This window comes from Coregonus clupeaformis, chromosome 18 (assembly GCF_020615455.1).
Source record: "Coregonus clupeaformis isolate EN_2021a chromosome 18, ASM2061545v1, whole genome shotgun sequence".
Classification (NCBI taxonomy): domain Eukaryota; kingdom Metazoa; phylum Chordata; class Actinopteri; order Salmoniformes; family Salmonidae; genus Coregonus; species Coregonus clupeaformis.
The window spans coordinates 29,467,208-29,485,573 of NC_059209.1; the positions used below are offsets into that span (position 1 = coordinate 29,467,208).

Here is an 18,366-nt window from a genome sequence, read left to right on the forward strand (position 1 = left end):
TTTCATCAGACCAGAGAATCTTGTTTCTCATGGTCAGAGTCCTTTAGGTGCCTTCTGGCCACTCTACCACAAAGGCCCGATTGGTGGAGTGCTGCAGAGATGGTTGTCCTTCTGGAACTCTGTCAGAGTGACCATTGGGTTCTTGGTCACCTCCCTGACCAAGGCCTTTCTCCTCCGATTGCTCAGTTTGGCTGGCGGCCAACTCTAGGAAGAGTCTTGGTGGTTCCAAACTTCTTCCATTTAAGAATGATGGAGGCCACAGCGTTCTTGGGGACCTTCAATGCTGCAGAAATGTTTTGGTACCCTTCCCCAGATCTGTGCCTCGACATAATCCTGTCTCGGAGCTCTGCCGACAATTCCTTCGACCTCATGGCTTGGTTTTTGCTCTGACATGCACTGTCAACTGTGGGTCCTTATATAGACAGGTGTGTGCCTTTCCAAATCATGTTCAATCAATTTAATTTACCACAGGTGGACTCCAATGAAGTTGTAGAAACATCTCAAGGATGATCAATGGAAACAGGATGCACCTGAGCTCAATTTCGAGTCTCATAGCAAAGGGCCTGAATAAGGCATCTGTTTTTTAAATGGTCTAAAAACCTGTTTTCGCTTTGTCATGATGGGGTATTGTGTGTTGATTGATGATGAAAAACATTGATTTAATCAATTTTAGAATAAGGCTGTGACGTAACAAAATGGGGTCTGAATACTTTCCGAATGCACTGTAGATCTAACAATCAACAGACGTGTGGACAACTCATGACACTCTGCTATGTTTGCTATAGCGGTTGCATTCTGTGTTTCTTGATAAGGATGCAGACTCAAGGGAGTGGCAAGGGTCCCTGAGCTGCCCATTTAAGATAAGTGTGAACTTTGTACTGAAGGTGACTGCTTGGTTTCCTTGGTTTGGATTGTGCTGGGCCTAGTCTGACTTCGAAGTAAGCAAACAATTTACTCCGGAAATGACACATTATGTACTTAAGAAGATGAACAAACACGTTACCTCCCCTCACCTTGCCTCTCCTAGCAGTTTGGGACATTCTGTTTGAGACCTCACCTTCCTCAGAGGCAGATTTAGAAACTATTCCCATGAGTCTCATTAGAACTGTACTCTGCAGTGAACTATCCTGTTTGGCACACTAACTTCTTGTGTGCCCAGGATTGCATGGCATGCAGGGAGTGGGTGGCCAGGGCACTTTTTCTGTGCTGGCATTAAGCTATTTAAAGACTATGAGCACCCACATTATTCTTTAGGGTTAGTACAGCCAGAGGATAACTGGGACCAAGCTACTGTAGATTCATGAAGAGACCTGTGGAAGAAAACATCTGAGCCATATTGTACAAGTGAGGAGAAATCAAAAGCATGAGAAACCATTGAGCTCAGAAACATGTAGTCAAACAGCACAACAGTGAAGTAGCCCTAGTAGTTCATAACAGTGTAGGAAATATATAGTGTCAAAGGTGCACAGTAACTCACTCATACGCAAGTTGAGACTTTAACTGTACATTTATTTCCAAAAGGCTGCATATACATTTGCAAATTCTACTGTACAGAAAACATCCAAAATGTCCATAATTATATAGATACAATATACCACAAAGCTGCCCTGGCAATACTAAACATATATGTTTAGCACTAGAAAAGCTCTGCAGCCTATTCAATTATATAATCTTAAATACTTTTTCAACTAATACTTTTTTAAATGTATGTATGTTGGTATGGTTTTGCTTTGTTTCTTTTTTTTTTCAGCCCCATCTGTACTTTACAACATTCACCATTTACAGTAGTTAAACAAGGCACAATAATAGTGATATGAAGCCAAAGGCCATGCGTGATGTGAAATGGAGCATAGCAACATCCGTCCTGATGAAGTCAGGGTGGATCTATAGGATGCGTCCCAAATTATACCCTATTCCCTTTATAGTGCACTACGTTTGCCCTTGGTCAAACATAGTGCACTCCCACTGGGCATAGACGTCCGTTCAAAGTCTAGTTTTGATTTACATTTGGTTGTCAACTAACCTGAATTCAACGTAAAAAATAAATTAAATAAAAATCACCATGTCATTGGATTTAGGTTAGACTTCCACGTTGAGTCACATTACATTTTTTGTTTGAAATGACGTGGAAACAATGTTGATTCAACCAGTTTTTGCCCAGTGGGCTATAAAGGAAATAGGATGTCATATGGGACACAACCATAGTTACCAACTCAGGGGACATTAAATCAGGGGTCCAACAGTAAACTCTTCAGCCTGTGACACAACAATAGTCTTCAGCCTGTGACACAATAGTCTTCAGCCTGTGACAACAATAGTCTTCAGCCTGTGACAACAATAGTCTTCAGCCTGTGACAACAATAGTCTTCAGCCTGTGACAACAATAGTCTTCAGCCTGTGACAACAATAGTCTTCAGCCTGTGACAACAATAGTCTTCAGCCTGTGACAACAATAGTCTTCAGCCTGTGACAACAATAGTCTTCAGCCTGTGACAACAAAGCAATAATAATACAGTGTATGTATGGTTCAAAACCCAGTGGCCCACTTAATAACATTTAAAAACGTAACTTCAACATTTAATACCTTAGATATGACTAGGCATGTATGCAATAGGCAACTTTAAATAAAATAGTTAAAATGCTATGTTTGGTTGTTATGATGTATTGTATTCCACAGACAAATGCTCTTAATGCAACATTAGCCACTGTTTAGCATTACAACAGCACACTTGTTTATGTGCTTTTCACCACTCTTGCTCACATTAGTACAGGGAATTAAAATTAAATTGGTAACAATTAAGAAAAACAATCATTTTCAAAACGTAAAGCTCACCCACTCACTAATCTATTCTATAGCCAGCTGGATTGTATAACGATTAACGCTCAATTGATTAGGAGAGCATAGCAAATGTGTTATGTAGAAACCAAAAAGCAATGTAGGTTTCATGTACCCACTGGGCACACACTGGTTGAATAAGTGTTGTTTCCATGTCATTTCAATGAAATTACATTGAACCAACGTGGAATAGACAATGCATTGACGTCTGTGCCCAGTGGGTAGAGAGTAATTTCAGCTCTTGTCTGATCGTTGCTGATGAGAGCAAGATACAGTACATCAATAAGGGCATAGTAGACACAGCTCAACAGGTTTCCATTTAGGATGCATTCTTTTGGATATGAAATTGCATATAACAAACTATGAGCTAACAGTGTTTTAGGTAGTTCAGAGGAGACTGCAACTGGTGAACAATGAACAAGTTGAGCGTTTTGTAAAATGTAATAGTAGTGAGACACCTCTGAGCGGCATTTTCTAAAAGTATTTAGATCATTTCAAATCCTTGTTATTATGCTCATTGTAATATAAATGAAAGCAGTGAGTAGCTACAAACAGCCATGATCCAAGCCTGTACCTGATAAATCATACTGAACACATAAAACAGAAATATGCATCATAAGAATGACTTTGAAGTATACATCCCATCCTATGAATTACATGGAATAAACAAATTCATCCTATGAATTACATGGAATAAAAAAATCCATCCTATGAATTGCATGGAATAAACAAATCCATCCTATAAATTATAGGCTACATGGAATACAAAAAAGTACAGAAACACCATCCAGTTGCATTCTTTAGTGTTTTTTAAAAACCATGTACAATACAATCCCTATTGTTCAAACCAGTAGTTCCCCTGCTTTCCTGTGGCATTTAAGATGTGTCCCAAATGGCACCATATTTACTATAGAGCCCTATGGGCCCTCCTTACTTATGCAGTACAACAATATGTTAAAACAGGCCTGCTTATTGTACCAGAAAGGCTTCCCATACTATTACACATTCTATCCACATCAGGGTTGGGGTAAATTCTACAAAATAAATTATAATTCAATTATCTTCCCCTGTAAATTCCAATTAATTGACTTCAAATTCCATGTCAGTCTTTGAATTCAGAGATAATTCAATTTCTCTGAATTCCAATGTTAGGTCAATTCCAATAATTACATTCCTAATTCAATACTATCCCCAACAATTCCATAAATTCAAATTCAATTCCCTCAGGCTTTCAGGCTGATCATGTCAATGTTCAGACAGCCTAGCTATACTGGCAATATAGGAATACAGGTTGAAATGATTAAAAACAAATCCTACAGTCCATTTTTTATACTATGTGCATTAATTCCCTAAACTGGGAAATGTAAAAATATTGAATTCCAATTCAATTCAATTCCAAAGTTTAAATGTTTTTACAGTTCCAATTCAAAAAGTCCAAACAGTCTAATTCCAATTCAATTCCATAACTTGAAGATTTTTTAAAGTCAAATTTAATTCAACATAAAATTCTCCACTTCATGAGTGAATTCAAGAATTGAATTGGAATTTCAAGTTAAATTGGAATTGACCCCAACCCTAATCCACATTCATGTCCTGTGTAGTTGTGAAGTGCTGTGCCTCTGTTGGGGGGCTTCTGTGTGGTGGGTAGATCAGCAGCTCTTTGACAGGTGTTAATGGTTGAAAGTGGGTGATAAGATGCAGTGTTACACATGGCATAGTGCCAGGAAATTATGTCTTACAGCTCCTACAGCTTTCTCTTTCTCCCCCAGGGTGGCCAAACCACAACTGTCACACGCATGCATGCACGCAAACACACACACACACACACACACACACACACACACACACACACACACACACACACACACACACACACACACACACACACACACACACACACACACACACACACACACACACACACACACACACACACACCACACACACAGCTGTACTGTAGCCTGACAAAGACGTTTCCATCATTGTCAGGGGTTTTCCTTTAAAGATAACATGATTCAGGCTGGCTTCTCTAACAGTACATTGTCCTCACACAACCCACCATTGTACCGGCAGGATCTCTTTAACAATGTTACGCTGATACAGAAAAAAAATCGGAACATTACAGTAAAAAGCATGTTATTCAACTCTGTTTATACCTGTTTCAGAATGGTTTCTCCCATTTGAGACATTATCTGGAATTGATGACCAAGTATTCAAATAGAAACGAATACCATACAGCTGTCTTACGGTATAGGTGTGATATGGGCTACTTCTCAAATGGAACACCCTATTCCCAATTTAGTGCACTACTTTTCACCAGATTCTATATGGCGCTGGTCAAAAGTAATGCACTACATCGGGAATAGGGTGCCATTTGGGACGCACTCACTGTAAATGCAGGTGCACATGAGGGCAGTTTCAACCCCTGGGGACGGTGACGAGCAGTTGCACTCTCTGAAGCGCATTGGTGGGTCCCCTATATCCTGAACAACAGAATAAGAAAACAAACTCAAATGGTCAGCCTGACTTAAGAATAGCATTAACTAGGAGGAAAATAATGGAGGGAATAGAAAGGAAAAAGGCCAAACAGATTTACAGTACATCATCAGAAAGGGGTCGATAAAGTTACAGTACACACAGCAATGACAGATTTCTTTTTTTTCTCAGTGGTAATTTTTTCCTGTCATGTTTTTTGCTCTGTGAACAACAAACTCCATTCGCACATTGACATCCTATGGACCTTTTAATCCACGACCGAGTTAACGGTCAGTCGTCATGTGCATATATGGATATGCATTACACTGGGCTTGTTGGGATCTATGTAGCAGGAGGAGACAAGTCAGCCAGTATACTCAGGGACTGAGTTAGCCGTCTCATGATTGGTGAGTTCACCCATTCCACACACTGGGTTGTCTGAGCTTCCTGTTCCTAAATGATGTACAGAGTCTGATTCAGGGTCCTCCTGGCTCTTTGCTGCAGTGCTTTTGGACTGGATCTTGCCAATTTCCTCCAGAGCGCTTGCCAGAGAGTCAAGGTCACCAGTGTCTTGGTGTCGTGCCTCCCACAGGCTCAGTATGACAGCAGAGGGGCTCTGTTGCTTAGCAAAATACAACAGGTTCCTGGGGGGAAGGAGGGAAATGCGTTAGTGGACAAAATGGTAACAGAGCACTTAGCAAAGTGAACAACACTTTGGTTTATGAAAAAAACAGTTGTTTATAGATCTTTGTCTCCTATGAGATATAATTCAGTGTTTCAGCACAGCGCTGGTTCCTAATCTCAGCAGGGAGGGACTGACATTGTGCTGGAAAATGTTTCTCTGAGACAAGACATAATGGACATGATCAGGGATTTCTTGAAATATCAAAGTAAGTCAACTAAGGTACAAGTTAACATTTGTGTGGAAGAAGTCAATTTCATGTTAGAGCTGAATATTTAGGCCTATGACAAATGTACTCTGTAGGTTTATGGGTGGTTTGTGGTAACAGCTTGCAATGTGTATATTACTGAAAGCCATTAGATCCAGTGGAGGGCACTATTTCACTATAAAACAATGGTTTACCCCTCCCTACCAAAAGCATCACCCTCTGTGAATGCAGTCATTTCACTGATGTGCCATCAGACTCAATTAAAATCAGCTTAACATGATAAGATATCAAATGAGGACAGCTGATCGGGCTCATTTGGAACCACTAAAGTCTCTCAAATACCTTCTGCTGTTTGTTCAAGCAATCATTGAAACACCCCGTGAGACATGATGGACAGTTGGGCAGCATCTCAAATGGCACACTATTCCCTATTTAGTGCCATAGGGCCCTGGTGAAAAGTAGTGCACTACGTAGGGAATATGGTGCTACTTGGGATCAGAGCCTTGGACACTCACCTATCTAGATGGAGTTTCTGGGCTAAGAGCTGCCAGTTCTTGCCCTTAGCGTTGGCAGTGTCAAAGGTGGCACAGATCCTCTGGTGGATGGATAGGGGGATTTTGAAGGCCTTGGGTCCTGTCTGTGAGGTGACGGTGCAGTCTGTCTGCATAAAAAACAGGACTGACTCCTTCTTGCTCTACAAAGGAGAGAGCCAAAACACAATGTCACAGTTGTCAAATATAATTCAATTAAATTTTTATTTAACAAAAGGGCTGTTAGGATACACATGACCAAGAATAGTCAGCTCTCACTGATAGTCTATCTACCCTCGGTTTTATAAAGAAACACAGGATGCATCCCAAATGGCACCCTATTCCCTATATAGTGCACTAGAGTTGACCAGAGCCCTATAGGGAATAGGGTGACATTTGAGAGACAACCACTGCAGACCCCTGAGGACAGGCTGTTCAGCCAGCAGAGGACACTGACTCACCAAGGTTAAATAAAGATTGTATGTATGGATTGTGGGAGTAAAATGTCCTCCACACACAGAGCCAGGCTCACCTCCACCACAGAAGTATAGACCTGCAGAATTTGCTCGTGACCTTTGACCTGCTTCACGCTAATCTTGCAAGAGAACTGGGTGGTGGTGGGGCTGTATCTCTCCAGGGAGAATGCACAGTGCAGGGGCTGCTGGTTGCTGCACCACACTTGGGAAAAGGAAAATTCCTGCATGGAGACAGAGACAGAGCAAGAGAGAGATAGAGCGAGAGAGAGACAGAGCGAGAGAGAGAGAGACAGAGAGAGATAGAGAGACAGAGCGAGAGAGAGAGAGACAGAGCAAGAGAGAGAGCGAGAGAGAGACCGAGAGAGACCGAGAGAGAGACAGAGCGAGAGAGAGAGCGAGAGAGCGAGAGAGAGACAGAGCGAGAGAGAGACAGAGCGAGAGAGAGACAGAGCGAGAGAGAGACAGAGCGAGAGAGAGACAGAGCGAGAGAGAGGAGGAAGACAGAGGCAAAACAAGATGAGGAATCTGGGCTTCTACAGTATTATTCCTCTCCAGAAGATGACTCAGCTCCTATGCTATCCATCACATGGGAAGGTCTCATATGCATACGCAGACAAAGTAGTGGGGTAAGAGGGTGTTTGAGGGGTTTGAAGTCGCACAGCGTTATGCAACGATAGCATTGTGTATGGAAATATGCATTTGTACTGTAGGGAGAGGGGGAGGGGTAAATCCCACTTAACTCTGATAATGGAAGTCGGATCGCGAGCTAAGTATTACACGCGATATCCGGGAGCGAGGGAACGACGAACGGGAAAATGATTGCCTTTGATGCAGAATTAATTTCTGCCGTGGGCACATCGGCAGGGAAACGTCCTTGACCTCCCGTATGCTCCCTTCTAGCATCTCTGCACAATAAAGTGACCAGTAAACTATTCACAGTGATGACATGCATCCCAAATGGCAGCCTATCCCTTATATAGTGCACTACTTACAGTGAACTTCCCATACGGCTCTGGTCAAAAGTAGTGCACTATATAGGGAATATGGTGCTTTATGGGACTCACACATGGTGATATGGACCCCGGCTAACTGTACAGTAATTTAAAAAAATAAATAACGCCTGGTTTGCCTACAGAGGACTTAACCCCTTGGCTTTGATCATCAGATCCTCTATGATGCGGGATGGATGCAGCAGATAATGGTGTGCTAGGGGAATGATGGACGTGGAGAGGCCAGGTACTCTTTAGCAGTAAAAGCTGACTTGATGTACTGTATGGTGCAGGCGAGAGCCATTACTCTCCACCTGCTCAGTGAAAGGGGGAGGTTCACAGAGGCAGTCTCCCTCCAAAAGATCCTCATAAATAAGCCAAGAGGAGGTGTCTGTCTGGCGGTCTGTCTGAGGCATGCCACCCTACTTCCTCGCCCCACTCACATATGTATGGGAGCAATTATACAGCCTATTGGAAAAACAAGCACAGACATTTTAAAGTGAGCGGTAGGTAGAAGGCAATATTAGCTAATCAAAAGAGAACGATCACGCTCTCCCAGAAGCTTGGCTGGTGGGTAAAACCCACAAATTCAGACAAACTAAAGAGGAGTAATGGGTTCGCACTCAAAAATATGTCGCATAAAGCTTACTTCATAATTTTTTTACTGCAACAGGGATAGCGTACACAGACGTTTCGGCTTTACAGCCTTCTTCAGTGTTTAGGTAAAAAAACTAACAAATCTAAACAGCATTTGTAATGGACAACAGATGAACAGCACGTGCTTCTTATCAAATTATAATTTGTATACAGATGAGTGGCAAACCTGATTAGAAGCACCTGCTGCTCATTTGTTGTTCTTTACAAATGCTGTTTTGATTTAAAGAAAATTGTACCTACACACGGAAGGCTGTAATGCCGAAACGTCTGTGTAAGCTATCCCTGATGCAGTAAAAAAAATTAAAAACATTGAATAATGAAGTAAGCTTTATGCGACATATTGAGGTCGAACCTGTTACACCTCTTCGTTTGTCTGAAGGCAATATTAGAAAACATATTTACAGAGGAATTACTGACCTACATTGCTGTGCAGTGTTCATACACAGGTACCAATAAAGGTAAACAACCTCCAGTAAGTCTGGTTGTAACCACAATGTCAACAATCTGGCAACAAATAACACATACAACTTTCCATGCTCAGATTTCCAGTAATGTATCTGAAATCATTCAGATTTGCTGCTGATGCTCTTTCATGCCGTCCCTAGGAGGGGTGCGTCACTTGAGTGGGTTGAGTTACTGACGTGATCTTCCTGTCTGGGTTGGCGCCCCCCCTTGGTTTGTGCTGTGGTGGAGACCTCTGTGGGCTATACTCGGCCTTGTCTCAGGATTGTAAGTTGGTGGTTGAGGATATCCCTCTGGTGGTGCGGGGGCTGTGCTTTGGCAGAGTGGGTGGGGTTATATCCTTCCTGTTTGGCCCTGTCCGGGGTTTCTTCGGATGGGGCCACAGTGTCTCCGGACCGCTCCTGTCTCAGCCTCCAGTATTTATGCTGCAGTAGTTTATGTGTCGGGGGGCTGGGGTTAGTTGGTTATACCTGGAGTACTTCTCCTGTCTTATCCAGTGTCCTGTGTGAATTTAAGTATGCTCTCTCTAATTCTCTCGTTCTCTCTTTCTCTCTGAGAACCTGAGCCCTAGGACCATACGTCAGGACTACCGGGCATGCTGACACCTTGCTGTCCCCAGTCCGCCTGGCCTTGCTGCTATTCCAGTTTCAACTGTTCTGCCTGCGGTTACGAAACCCCTACCTGTCTCAGACCTGCTGTTTTCAACTCTTAATGATCGGCTATGAAAAGCCAACAGAGACCTGAGCCCTAGGACCATACGTCGGGACTACCGGCCGTGGTGACTCCTTGCTGTCCCCAGTCCGCCTGGCCTTGCTGCTATTCCAGTTTCAACTGTTCTGCCTGCGGTTATGGAACCCCTACCTGTCCCAGACCTGCTGTTTTCAACTCTTAATGATCGGCTATGAAAAGCCAACTGAGATTTATTCCTGATTATTATTTGACCATGCTTGTCACTTATGAACATTTTTGAACATCTTGGCATGGTTCTGTTATAATCTCCACCCGGCACAGCCAGAAGAGGACTGGCCACCCCTCATAGCCTGGTTCCTCTCTAGGTTTCTTCCTAGGTTTTGGCCTTTCTAGGGAGTTTTTCCTAGCCACCGTGCTTCTACACCTGCATTACTAGCTGTTTGGGGTTTTAGGCTGGGTTTCTGTAAAGCACTTCGAGATATTAGCTGATGTAAGAAGGGCTATATAAAATAAAATTGATTGATTGATTGAGTGCTCAATCTGTAAGTAGTTACTGTCTCAGTTACCTGACACGTGGTAAAGGGTTTGATGTTCCATAGAAACTGTGGGACATCCTGGATGGAGACCTGGAGGCTGAAGGTGTTCCCTCTGAAAGGCAACATCTTGGGTTCCTCCAGGAGCTGTCCTCCTCTACCTGTCTCTGTGGCCACCACTCCCTGGGTATGGAGGAAGGGAGGGAGGGATGGATGAGAGAGAGAAAGTCAGTGGGACAGTCTCACCACAGTTTACATCCCAGTTCACTGCCAACCAACTGTTGAGTGACTGATTCTTGCTCCGGGGGATCCACAAATCCAGTATCGCAAACATTATCATTATCAAAACCTGAGCATTGTTCTCATGTCAAGAGTGTCCTTAAATGACATTTAAGAATATATAAAAAATACAATTCTCATTAGTAGCAATATCAAATGTGGAGCCATACAAGTTTTAAGTTTCAATTTAATGCATTGGATGAGCATGTATCGGCTAACATCCGTCCACCAAGTTGAATTTGGAGTGATGAAAGAGCTCTTTGATTTGAGGCTGAAGTTATTCATCTGGCATCATTGTTCTCTGTTTATGTGGCTGTCTATCTTCAGACATCTTAATCACCCAAAAAAAATTGTGTGTGCGTGCTTATTGCTTCTTCATGGTAGGTGTTAAAAACAATCCACCATTGGCAATGTGAACAAAAAACATGCTTGAAAATTGCTAAAATAATACAAATACAATGACAACAGCGAACCTGCTGGATGATGTATCCTCCATCTACCTTTGTCTTTCAACACAGTTACATCCTGGACATCATTGAACTCAACTCTATGGTTGTCCAGCAGATCACAGAGCTTCCTATTAAAAATCATCCTCAAAATCCATCCAATCACTTTAAGGGCACATCATGGCCATTGTCTGTGACCTTGAGAAATGACACCCCATTCAATGCTGCAACATTTCCCCATCCCCCGTCTTTAAGATAATCATTGCTTGGGCAAATTGTATCTACAGATTCTGTATTCCCTATGCAGACTAGACGGTTGTTTGCCAGCCCAAACCTAACATTGTAAGGCCGCTGAAGCCAGAGTAACAGCTACATTCAAAAGGAAATCTCTCACTGAAATGAGATCCTTAATATTATTATCAGGAGCATCCTATTGATCTAGGTCAAGTATATGACCAGTGATTGACTGTGTACAACAGTGAGTGTGATTGTAGCCGACAGAGACCCAGGGGACAGAGAGGGCTGGCATCTGCTCGGCAGGCTGCGCTTGGGACGGATTCATAAACCAAATCCAAAAAAGCATTTTAAACCCAGCTGCCGGTGACTTCTGCTAAATCACAGGAACACAAGCTGAGTCACTCCTGAGGCCTGTTCTGTTCTGTCTCAGGGGAAGTGAGGAAGTTTAATTCCCTGATGCTAGATGATAAGATATCAATACACACATTCACATGCTTTATTGAATTTAATCAACTCAGACTCACATACAGTACAATATGACCAAATGATTGTAAAGCTAATGCGTAAATATAAAATGTAAATGTAAATGTAAATATCAATGTTTCTTCTATCATCTACTGCCTGAGCAAAATCACTGTCATCAATATTGAGCTTCATATGATTGCACAGGAGAGCCAACGGCAATCAATGAAAATAACCAACCCCCCACAAACACTCGAAACAATGATGGTACCTGAAAGGCGTGTGGCGTGTCGTCCACACAGTAGACTCGGAGGCTGTAGTCCATGGGGTTTGGCCCCATGCTGCCAAACACTGCTAGCTTCAGCCTCTTCACGGCTGCCTGGGTGAGCGGTTCACCAACAAGGGCATAGGAGCCCGGCTGGTCCAGCAGCAGGTGGCAGCTACTGGAGTCAATCAGGCAGTAACAAGACGTTGACTCATCCTCCACTTCCTGGAAACGCAGAACATAGAACACAACACAGGTCGCTTGGCAAAAGAGGATGATAAGATGATTAGCATCATTACATTTGATTATACTGAGAAGAAATACTATAATTATGCTCTGTGGGCGGTGTTTGTGTATTGTATATTTATTTGTTCTGCGTCTTTTATAGTGTTGTGTCATCATGGGAGCATTTCAATGTTTGATTCTAAGTTACATAATGGAAATTAATATAATTGAAGTGCTTTTTCAAACAGGAACAATATCTACTTATAAAGCAGTCTCTGAAGTATGTGATAATCAGCTAGGAGATGGTAACATATCTCAGAACACCGATCAGTCAATATGAACAATACACACATTGTATTTAAGAACATGACAGCAGTAGGCCTAGGTGAGAAACACTTATTTAAAATTACAATTAATAGATTGTCTTCTTATCCTAGACAGCCTATAACATAATTTATACCCCAGACTACAGTATCCATCCCCCAAAAAAGAATGCCAATCTGGCAGAAAATTGGAAACATAACAAGCTATATCATTTACACAAATGAGAAGTAATGAAGGACCAATGAGTGTTAGCTAGTATCTACCAATTTTGCTGTCTCTTGTTAGTCTGTGTTGTGTTGAACCTCTGGTTGCAGAAAGGGGTAATGAGATGCAAGGCTGAGCTACATAAATTAGATGACTGGCTCATCCTCAGGGTCATTAGCAGAGCAGAGCAGAGCAGACAGAGGGCTATATGCATCCCAAATAGCACCCCATTATCTTTATAGTACATTATTTTTGACCAGAGCCCCTGGTCAAAAGTAGTGCACTATGTAGGGTATAGGGTGCCATTTGGGACGCAGCCAGAGAGCTATGCTACCCCACCACCCAGATGACTGACTGGAGTTCAAATCATGACTCACATCACATACAAGGCTTTAACCAGTATTTCATGCTATTATTGTATGCCTTTTCGAGGTATTATGATTGTCATGAAAACTTTATGTCCTTTGGCTTGATTTCTATGAAAGGACTCATTATTTCCAAGAACCTCTGAGGGGTCACCTTACTTTTTAATATTAAGAGTGAAAAGCGACATAAGTCTTGTATTCATTGAAGTGCCTACTTCAGGTCTCTCCATTTTCCCTTCGCAGTACCATCTTGAGTATAATAGGGGCAGTACAGTGCATTCAGACCCCTCGACTTTTTCCACATTTTGTTACATTACAGCCTTATTCTAAAATGGATTAAATTGTTTTATTTCCCTCATCAATCTACACACAATACCGAAGCAAAAACAGATTTTTAGATTTTTTTGTAAACGTATAAAAAAACAACTGAAATATCACATTTACATAAGTATACAGAACCTTTACTCAGTACTTTGTTGAAGCACCTTTGGAAGCGGTTACAGCCTCGAGTCTTCTTGGGTATAACGCTACAAGCTTGGCACACCTGTATTTGGGGAGTTTCTTCCATTCTTCGCTGCAGATCCTCTCAAGTACTATCAGGTAGGATGGGGAGCGTCGCTGCACAGATATTTTCAGGTCTCTCCAGAGATGTTTGATCGGTTTCAAGTCCGGGCTCTGGCTGGGCCACTCAAGGACATTCAGAGACTTGTCCCGAAGCCAGTCCTGCGTTGTCTTGGCTGTATGCGTAGGGTCATTGTCCTTCGGCCCAGTCTGAGGTCCTGAGCGCTCTGGAGCAGGTTTTCATCAAGGATCTCTCTGTACTTTGCTCAGTTCATCTTTGCCTCAATCAAATCAAATGAAATGTTATTGGTCACATACATGTGTTTAGCAGATGTTATTGCAGGTGTAGCGAAATGCTTGCGCCTCTAGCTCCGACAGTGCAGTAATATCTAACAAGTAATATCTAACAATTTCACAACATATACCCAATACACACAAATCTAAGTAATGAATTAATTAAGAATATATACATATATGGACGAGCGATGTCAGAGCGGCATGGACTAAGATACAGTTGAAGCTTTTCACCTTCTCCACTGCGGTCCCGTCGATGTGGATAGGAGGGTGCACCATCTGCTGTTTCCTGAAGTCCACGATCATCTCCTTTGTTTTGTTGACGTTGAATGAGAGGTTATTTTCCTGGCACCACACTCCCAGAGCCCTCACCTCCTCTCTGTACGCTGTCTCGTCATTGTTGGTAATCAAGCCTACCATTGTTGTGTCGTCTGCAAACTTGATGTTTGAGTTGGATGCGTGCTTGGCCACGCAGTCATGGGTGAACGGAGTACAGGAGTAGGCTGAGCACGTGCCCCAGTGTTGAGGATCAGCAAAGTGGAGGTGTTGTTTCCTACCTTCACCACCTGGGGTCGGCCCGTCAGGAAGTCCAGGACCCAGTTGCACAGAGCGGGGTTCAGACCCAGGGCCTCGAGCTTAATGATGAGCTTGGAGAGTACTATGGTGTTGAATGCCGAGCTATAGTCAATGAACAGCATTCTTACATAGGTATTCCTCTTGTCCAGATGGGATAGGGCAGTGTGCAGAGTGATGGCAATTGCATCGTCTGTGGATCTATTGGGGTGGTAAGCAAATTGACGTCTAGGGTGGCAGGTAAGGTATAGGTGATATGATCCTTGACTAGTCTCTCAAAGCACTTCATGATGACAGAGGTGAGTGCTACGGGGCGATAGTCATTTAGTTCATTTACCTTTGCTTTCTTGGGTACAGGAACAATGGTGGCCATCTTGAAGCATGTGGAGACAGCAGACTGGGATAGGGAGAGATTGAATATGCCCGTAAACACACCAGCCAGCTGGTCGGCACATGCTCTGAGGATGGGGCTAGGGATGCCGTCTGTGCCCGCAGCCTTGCGAGGGTTAACATGTTTAAATGTGCCACTGAAAAACATCCCCACAGCATGATGCTGCCACCACCATGCTTCACCGTAGGGATGGTGCCACGTTTCCTCCAGACATGACGCTTGGCATTCAGGCCAAAGTGTTCAATCTTGGTTTCATTAGACCAGAGAATCTTGAATCTCATGGTCTGAGATTCTTTAGGAGGCCTTTTGGCAAACTCCAAGCGGGCTGTCATGTGCCTTTTACTGAGGAGTGGCTTCCGTCTGGCCACTCTATTATAAAGGCCTGATTGGTGGAGTGCTGCAGAGATGGTTGTCCTTCTGGAAGGTTCTCCCGTCGCCACAGAGGAACTCTAGAGCTCTGTCAGAGTGACCATCGGGTTCTTGGTCACCTCCCTGACCAAGGCCCTTCTCCCTCGATTGCTCAGTTTGGCCAGGCGGCCAGCTCCAGGAAGGGTCTTGGTGGTTCCAAACTTCTTCCATTTAAGAATGATGGAGGCCACTGTGTTCTTGGGGGACCTTCAATGCTGCAGAATTTGTTTGGTACCCTTCCCCAGATTCGTGCCTCGACATAATCCCGCCTCGGAGCTCTGCGGACAATTCCTTCGACTTCATGGCTTTGTTTGTGCTCTGACATGCTCTGTCAACTGTGGGACCTTATATACAAATGTGTGTGCCTTTCCAAATCATGTCCAATCAAGTGAATTTACCACCGGTGGACTCCAATCAAGTTGTAGAAATATCTCAAGGATGATCAATGGAAACAGGATGCACCTGAGCTCAATTTCGAGTCTCATAGCAAAGGGTCTGAATACTTAAGTAAATAAGATATTTCTGTTTTCATTTTTAATAAATGTGCCAACATTTCTAAAACCCTGTTTTCACTTTGTCATTATTGGGTAATGTGTGTACAAGTGGGGAAAAAAAGTATTTAGTCAGCCACCAATTGTGCAAGTTCTCCCACTTAAAAAGATGAGAGAGGCCTTTAATTTGCATCATAGGTAGACGTCAACTATGACAGACAAATTGAGAAAAAAATTTCCAGAAAATCACATTGTAGGATTTTTAATGAATTTATTTGCAAATTATGGTGGAAAATAAGTATTTGGTCAATAACAAAAGTTTCTCAATAGTTTGTTATATAACCTTTGTTGGCAATGACACAGGTCAAACGTTTTCTGTAAGTCTTCACAAGGTTTTCACACACTGTTGCTGGTATTTTGGCCCATTCCTCCATGCAGATCTCCTCTAGAGCAGTGATGTTTTGGGGCTGTCGCTGGGCAACACGGACTTTCAACTCCCCTCCAAAGATTTTCTATGGGGTTGAGATCTGGAGACTGGCTAGGCCACTCCAGGTCCTTGAAATGCTTCTTACGAAGCCACTCCTTCGTTGCCCGGGCGGTGTGTTTGGGATCATTGTCATGCTGAAAGACCCAGCCACGTTTCATCTTCAATGCCCTTGCTGATGGAAGGAGGTTTTCACTCAAAATCTCACGATACATGGCCCCATTCATTCTTTCCTTTACACGGATCAGTCGTCCTGGTCCCTTTGCAGAAAAACAGCCCCAAAGCATGATGTTTCCACCACCATGCTTCACAGTAGGTATGGTGTTCTTTGGATGCAACTCAGCATTCTTTGTCCTCCAAACACGACGAGTTGAGTTTTTACCAAAAAAGTTCTATTTTGGTTTCATCTGACCATATGACATTCTCCCAATCCTCTTCTGGATCATCCAAATGCACTCTAGCAAACTTCAGACGGGCCTGGACATGTACTGGCTTAAGCAGGGGGACACGTCTTGCACTGCAGGATTTGAGTCCCTGGCGGCGTAGTGTGTTACTGATGGTAGGCTTTGTTACTTTGGTCCCAGCTCTCTGCAGGTCATTCACTAGGTCCCCCCCGTGTGGTTCTGGGATTTTTGCTCACCGTTCTTGTGATCAATTTGACCCCACGGGGTGAGATCTTGCGTGGAGCCCCAGATCGAGGGAGATTATCAGTGGTCTTGTATGTCTTCCATTTCCTAATAATTGCTCCCACAGTTGATTTCTTCAAACCAAGCTGCTTACCTATTGCAGATTCAGTCTTCCCAGCCTGGTGCAGGTCTACAATTTTGTTTCTGGTGTCCTTTGACAGCTCTTTGGTCTTGGCCATAGTGGAGTTTGGAGTGTGACTGTTTGAGGTTGTGGACAGGTGTCTTTTATACTGATAACAAGTTCAAACAGGTGCCATTAATACAGGTAACGAGTGGAGGACAGAGGAGCCTCTTAAAGAAGAAGTTACAGGTCTGTGAGAGCCAGAAATCTTGCTTGTTTGTAGGTGACCAAAAACGTATTTTCCACCATAATTTGCAAATAAATTCATAAAAAATCCTACAATGTGATTTTCTGGAGAAAAAAAATCTCAATTTGTCTGTCATAGTTGACGTGTACCTATGATGAAAATTACAGGCCTCTCTCATCTTTTTAAGTGGGAGAACTTGCACAATTGGTGGCTGACTAAATACTTTTTTCCCCCACTGTAGATTGCTGAGGAAAAAAATGAATTGCATCAACTTTAGAATAAAGCTGTAACGTAACAAAATTTGGAAAAAGTCAAGGGGTCTGAATACTTTCCGATGGCAGTAAAGACTATGAATTTGACCAGTTGATCTCGCAGTTAAAAACAGCATAACTGTGCCACCTCTAAAAAGCCCTTGCAAGGAAGCAAACATCGAGCCAAGCACAAACTGAAGATGAATTTAGTATTGTCTGTGAAAACAGGGTATTACTTGAAGAGCACTTCAAAGCAGTACAAACCTTAGCTAGAATAACCTCCAGATTGTCTGCAGGGTCTGAAATCTGCAGCGGTGCATGTTGCATATCCGAGAGAGATTATGAATTGAATCCAAAATGACACCCTATTCCCTACATAGTGCACTACTTTTGACCAATATGTAGGGAATAGGGTGCTATTTGGGATGCACCCATAAAAAAGGGCCATGGAGAAAAATTGAGTATTTATGAACCGATGGGGTCAGGAGGCAGCCCTTAATTGATACAAAGATCCCTGCCACTGTCTCATTGTATCCTTGCCTGGGGTAAGCAAACCAGTGATACATGCAAAGCC

At 43.0% G+C, this 18,366-nt stretch overlaps 1 protein-coding gene across 3 annotated transcripts in view; it reads right to left on the minus strand.

Annotated features, from left to right (window-relative positions):
* Window positions 1-4,727: 4,727 nt before the first annotated feature.
* Window positions 4,728-18,366, minus strand: part of LOC121530679 (netrin receptor UNC5D-like) — a 302,006-nt gene continuing 288,367 nt past the window's right edge. For all 3 annotated transcript variants that reach the window (XM_041835831.2, XM_041835832.2, XM_041835830.2), the window contains 5 exons: window positions 12,234-12,452; window positions 10,572-10,721; window positions 7,264-7,428; window positions 6,717-6,895; window positions 4,728-5,955 (listed from right to left, as the gene is read on the minus strand). In XM_041835831.2, the coding sequence (XP_041691765.1) occupies window positions 5,676-5,955; window positions 6,717-6,895; window positions 7,264-7,428; window positions 10,572-10,721; window positions 12,234-12,452 (993 nt within the window). In that variant the 3' untranslated portion in view covers window positions 4,728-5,675. The remainder of the gene's footprint in view (window positions 5,956-6,716; window positions 6,896-7,263; window positions 7,429-10,571; window positions 10,722-12,233; window positions 12,453-18,366) is intronic.